This window comes from Vombatus ursinus, unplaced genomic scaffold (assembly GCF_900497805.2).
Source record: "Vombatus ursinus unplaced genomic scaffold, bare-nosed wombat genome assembly UNPS02014941.1, whole genome shotgun sequence".
NCBI classification, from domain to species: Eukaryota; Metazoa; Chordata; class Mammalia; order Diprotodontia; family Vombatidae; genus Vombatus; species Vombatus ursinus.
Window position 1 is genome coordinate 6,803,646 of NW_020954719.1, and position 5,511 is coordinate 6,809,156.

The 5,511-nt window shown below is 52.6% G+C and overlaps 1 protein-coding gene across 2 annotated transcripts; it reads left to right on the plus strand.

Moving 5' to 3' along the window:
* The first annotated feature begins 87 nt into the window (after nt 1-87).
* PRPH (peripherin) lies at nt 88-5,044 on the plus strand. 2 transcript variants are annotated; one of them, XM_027844394.1, is made up of 9 exons: nt 88-674; nt 1,179-1,239; nt 1,480-1,575; nt 2,136-2,300; nt 2,427-2,552; nt 2,666-2,886; nt 3,165-3,214; nt 4,240-4,319; nt 4,551-5,044. In XM_027844394.1, the coding sequence occupies exons 1-9, from the start codon at nt 139-141 to the stop codon at nt 4,617-4,619; spliced, it is 1,404 nt and encodes a 467-aa protein (XP_027700195.1). In that variant the 5' UTR covers nt 88-138; the 3' UTR covers nt 4,620-5,044. The 2 variants fall into 2 exon arrangements, with proteins under 2 accessions (XP_027700195.1, XP_027700196.1); XM_027844395.1 differs by having other exon boundaries at nt 4,554-5,044.
* Nucleotides 5,045-5,511: the final 467 nt, after the last annotated feature.

Sequence of the window (5,511 nt, forward strand, 5' to 3'; positions counted from 1 at the left end):
CCCCCCCCCCCCCCCCCCCCCGTGCCCGGCTGGGCTATAAAGCAGCCTCTGGATCCATCAGCATCTCCTCCCCAACCCCCACAGCTGCTCTGCAGTCTTTCCCTGGCTGGCTGTGTGGATCCAGAGCCCTCAGCCACCATGAGTCACTTGTCAGGCCTTCGAACTAGCTCCAGCTCCGCCTCGTACCGACGCACCTTTGGGGCGCCACCCTCACTGTCCCCAGGCTCCTTCTCCTACTCCTCAGGCTCCCGCTTTTCCAGCCGCCTGCTGACCTCTCCATCCCCCAGCTCCTCTGTCCGTCTGGGGAGCTTCCGGGGACCCCGGGCTGGGCTAAGCGCCCTGCGCTTGCCCTCTGAACGCCTTGACTTCTCCCTGGCCGAGGCCCTGAACCAGGAGTTCCTGGCCACCCGAAGTAACGAGAAGCAGGAACTTCAGGAGCTCAATGACCGCTTTGCCAGCTTCATTGAGAAGGTTCGGTTCCTGGAGCAACAGAATGCAGCCCTCCGGGGGGAGCTGAGTCAGGTCCGAGGTCAGGAGCCTGCCCGAGCAGACCAACTGTGCCAGCAGGAGCTTCGTGAGCTTCGTCGGGAGCTAGAGTTGTTGGGCCGAGATCGCGACCGAGTGCAAGTAGAGAGAGATGGGCTGGCGGAGGATCTGGCTGCTCTTAAGCAAAGGTCAGGGGAACTTGTTCAGAGAAGAGTGGGGCCCGAGGAGTGGGGCAGGTGGGGGGAGGAAGGGAAGATATGAATCACCTGTTGGGGGGAAATCTGGAAGGGAGGCTGGGGCATGGGAGGAGATGGGGATGTGTGTCAGGTGGCCTTATCCACTCTGCCGCTCTCCCGGATGACCCAGAGCTGGGGTGTGGCTCACCCTGGATCCAAGCTAGATGTAATACTGCCTGGCTTCTGGCCCTTCCTTTGTTGTGCCTCCTTGGGGACATCCCCATCTCTCTCCACATTCAGTCCTTCACAGACCCCTGAGGGGAACACTTAGGAGTACCTGAAGCAATCATGTTACAGTGCCTGATTCCTCTACCTTTGTGCTCTGGGGTGGCTTCTACACAGAACCCCTAGTTTTTTTTTATCAGGTGGTACCCAAGGGAATGAAAGGAAAGGGTCTCGTGGGGGGAGGCTGAGCAGTGTTTCCTGGGCTCAATCTCTTACTATTGTGCCTGTCAGGCTGGAAGAGGAGATACATAAAAGAGAGGATGCAGAGAATAATCTGGTGCTTTTCCGGAAGGTAAGTGGGGCGTGGCCCCCAGGGTGGATCCTGGATCCTCATCCATCAGCCTGAAATTCCCCAAGCTGTGGCATCACTATAGGCACCTCTCCTACCAGGCACATTCCTCTTCCCCCAAAGAGTCAGTGATCTCTGGTGATGGAGGAGGTGGATGCGATCTCTAAGGCAGTCAGGAGCAGGATCATATCCTTACTGAATCTGCCCAACTCACTGCCCTCTCAACAACCTGCCCCTGCCTAGGATGTGGACGATGCAACACTGTCCCGCCTGGAGCTGGAAAGGAAGATTGAGTCCCTGATGGACGAGATAGAATTTCTCAAAAAACTACATGAGGAGGTAGATGGCTGATGGGAATGGGGGAGGGGGGCAGGAGGGGAAAGGACAAGAGATCTAATTCTCAAGAGGGTCTATTAGGAGGGAGGGGCCTCCTGCCCCTGCTGTAGAAGTGGTCCTCACTCACGCCCATGCTCCATCTGGTGGTGAGCAGCAGAATTGTATCTCTGCAAGCAGACACAGGAGAGACCCAGGGGCAAGGACAATTCTGTCCTCTATTGGGGAGACCAGTCTCTAACTACCCCTACCTGTTCATCTTCGTAATTTATACTTCTTTTTTTCCAGTTTCTATGTGGCATGTTGTGTGTGGGTGTGGAGGAAGAGGGGAAAGGGTGGGTTACGTGGAGCTGAATCGGTCTATATGTCTAGGACTTGGGGGTTCCTTTGCCTACTCTTGGGTGGCTTTCCTATCACTGGAATGGCTGGCCCGGGTGCAGTTCTGATCTCTTGGGTGTGGCATACATCTGGCGTGTGGATGGTACGGGCAAATATGCCCAGTGTCCATGAGATGTATATCTGGATAGTGTGGTGGACCCACATGGGGTGTGGTCATTGGGTGGCAGGAGCTGAGGGACCTACAGGTGAACCTGGAAAGCCAACAAGTGCAGGTGGAAGTGGAGGCGACAGTGAAGCCAGAGCTGACGGCAGCACTCAGAGACATCCGCACTCAGTATGAAAGCATAGCGGTGAAGAACCTGCAGGAGGCAGAAGAATGGTACAAGTCTAAGGTGTGGACCTGGAGGCTGGGCGGTGCAGGGAAGAGGAACTGAGGACAAGGGAAGCTGGAAAGGCAAGGTGGGGGGAGTGGAGGCTAGAATGGACAGCCTCAGCTGTGACTCCCCCACCCTACCCAGTATGCAGATCTGTCAGATGCAGCCAACAGGAACCACGAGGCCCTTCGCCAGGCCAAGCAGGAGATGAATGAGTCCCGAAGGCAAATCCAGAGTCTAACCTGTGAAGTGGACGGGCTACGGGGGACTGTGAGTGCCAGCTGGAAGCTGGGGCTTCCGGGGGGTCACCTAAAACTTGGGCATCAGGGGACTAGGGGAGGGAGCAGTGGCCAAATAAAGAGCTACTCTCCTGCCCCTGGTAGAATGAGGCATTGCTTCGGCAACTTCGAGAGCTGGAAGAGCAGTTTGCCCTGGAGGCCGGGGGGTACCAGGCCGGGGCAGCCAGGCTGGAGGAAGAGCTCCGACAGCTGAAGGAGGAGATGGCCCGGCATCTTCGTGAGTACCAGGAGCTGCTCAACGTCAAGATGGCCCTGGACATTGAGATCGCCACCTACAGGAAGCTGCTGGAGGGAGAGGAGAGCAGGTGGGAGTGATGGGGTGCAAGGTGGGAACAGACACGACAGGACAGGAAAAGGAGGATGGAAGAGCTGGGGGAGTGGGAGGAGGGAGCAGGCTTGGGGACGGGGGGGATAGTAGTAAGTAAAGATGGAAGGAAGGAAGAAGGGAGGGAAAGAGGGAATGAGGGAAGATAGAGAGGAGTTGCCAAAGGCCTAGAGAAAAGAAGGGGTTGAAGATGTTGAGAGACTAGGCAGGTGGAAGAATGCCCCATCTCTGATCTCACTGCCCTCGCCCCTTCTCCAGGATCTCTGTGCCAATCCACTCCTTCGCCTCCTTCAGCATGAAAACATCTGGTGAGTCAGACACAGACACACACCTTCTCCACCTCCAGATGCCTTCACTTTCCTACCCCAGGGGATGATGGGATATAGTCATAAGGGACCTTAAACAATTTGACTGAAATCCCTCATGGACAGGAAGTAATTTGCCCAAGATCAATAAGGAACAGAGCAAGGACTCAAGTCCAGATCCTCTGACTTCAAACGCCAGGCTCTCTCAATTACGCCATGCTGTCTTTACTACCTACGCCTCTTAGGTGCCCTATCTCAGCTCTGTTTTATAACCCAGGATAACTTCTATTCCCTATTTCTCCAAGAAGGCAAAAGATTTTAGTCCCTCCCCTCCACAGCTTCCACTCATCAGCAAACGTTTGATTCAGAGGGGCCTCAGAATCAAGTCCCAGGTCTGCGAGTGACTGTATGACCTTGGGCCAGTCACTTAACAGTTCATTTTCTATGACATTTTAAGTTTTAGAAAGCCCTTTCTCAACAATGCCCTGAAGTAAGCTGTACAGGTATTATTATCTCTACATTCCAGATGAGGAAACTGAGGCTGAAAGAGAATAAGTGACTTCCTCAGGGTAACAACTAGCCAGAAGCAAAGCTGAGATACAAACCTAGGTCTCTCAAGACCAAATTGTGTCCTTTCCACTATAGTACATTACCTTTCTTCAGCTTCCTAACTTGCAAAATGGGGATAATTATACTTGGCACCAACTATCTCAGACTTGTGTGGATCAAATGAGAATGTCTAGGGGCAGCTAAGTGGCGCAGTGGATAGAGCACTGGCCCTGAATTCAGGAGGACCTGAGTTCAAATCCGGCCTCAGACACATGACACTTAGTAGCTGTGTGACCCTGGGCAAGTCACTTAACCTCATTGCCTAGCCAAAAAAAAAAACAACAAAAAAATGAGAATGTCTGTAAAATGTCACAAATCTTAACACGCTGTGAAACTGTGTAAAATGTATAAACTATTATGATTATTTCCTTTCCCTGTCTTCCCCTCCATCCACCCCCTCAATACTCTACTCCCTTAAGTGCCTGAGCCTGAACCTCCCTCGGACACCCACAGCCGGAAGATGGTTTTGATCAAGACCATAGAAACTCAAGATGGGGAGGTGAGTTGGGAAGCACCTGAGGGTCATTGGGAGGTCCTTAGTTTTGTTCTTTATTTCTGTGAGTTACAACAACAGGGAGGTGGGGGTGATGGACAGATGGGGTAAAAGCTGTTGTTCCTTAGGCCAGGGAGGGGTAAACCCCAGCTTTCATGATGGGGGGGGGCATGGGAGCCAACAGGCCTCAAAAGACCACAACAGACCACAACAGACCACTAAGCCTATCCTTCTCAGCAGGTGGTGACAGAATCCCATAAGGAGCAGAGAAGTGAAATAGATAAGTCTTCCACTCACAGCTACTAAGCCTTCAATGAACCAAAGATGACTACTACCCTCTCCCTAAACTTCCAAATCAGGGGTCTGAACTGGCCCCTACACCCTGCATGGTGCTTGGGGTCTAGTTCCCACCAAACCCCACATCCCAAGTAATGTAATGACCCAACTGTGGGTCATCCCTTTAGCTGGTGCTGTGGACGCATTCTCTAATCTTCCTGGCACAGGGCCTCCTCCTTCCACAACATGAATGTGGCCTCTTCTGGTCCTTCTGCATATCTGTGGCCTAGCATCCATCCTAACTGCACCCCCTCCCCACCAATGGGTGAGCCCATTGACCCAAAGATGACTCCTTCTACCCTGTAACCTGGGAGTATATGCAGTCCAGGATCCCTTCCTCTGTCTCTGCTAAATCTCTGCATTTTGCTTTTATCATCAATAAAATAAAGTTACCATCAAAAGAGACCTTTGGCTCAGAGCCTGATATGGGATAGGGTGGTGGGAGAGGGCTTTAGATGGTTTTACCACAACCCTGCAGAGGAAGCATGGGCAGTACCCCCTGGGGGAGCCTGACACAATTCTGGGGTCACCACCAGGCCAGGTAATGATCTCAAGTACCATAGGACTAACCTTTAATGTGGTCAGACCACCACAAGGTGGGGGAGGGGAATGCCATCAAAGAACCCTGTGCCAGGAACGACAAAAAGTCAACTTCCGTGATGTCTAGTCGTAGTAGTTCTATACTCTTAACATGGATGTGTTTCCTGTTTCCAATTTTTGCAACTACAAATGCCCATGTTCTTCTGCAAATGTAATAGGTCAACACAGCTTGCTAGGGAACGCAGACATACACAGGCAGGGGACAGGTAAACTGAGGCCTTGTTCTCCTTAACATTAGAAGACTTGTGAAAGATCCTGCCAA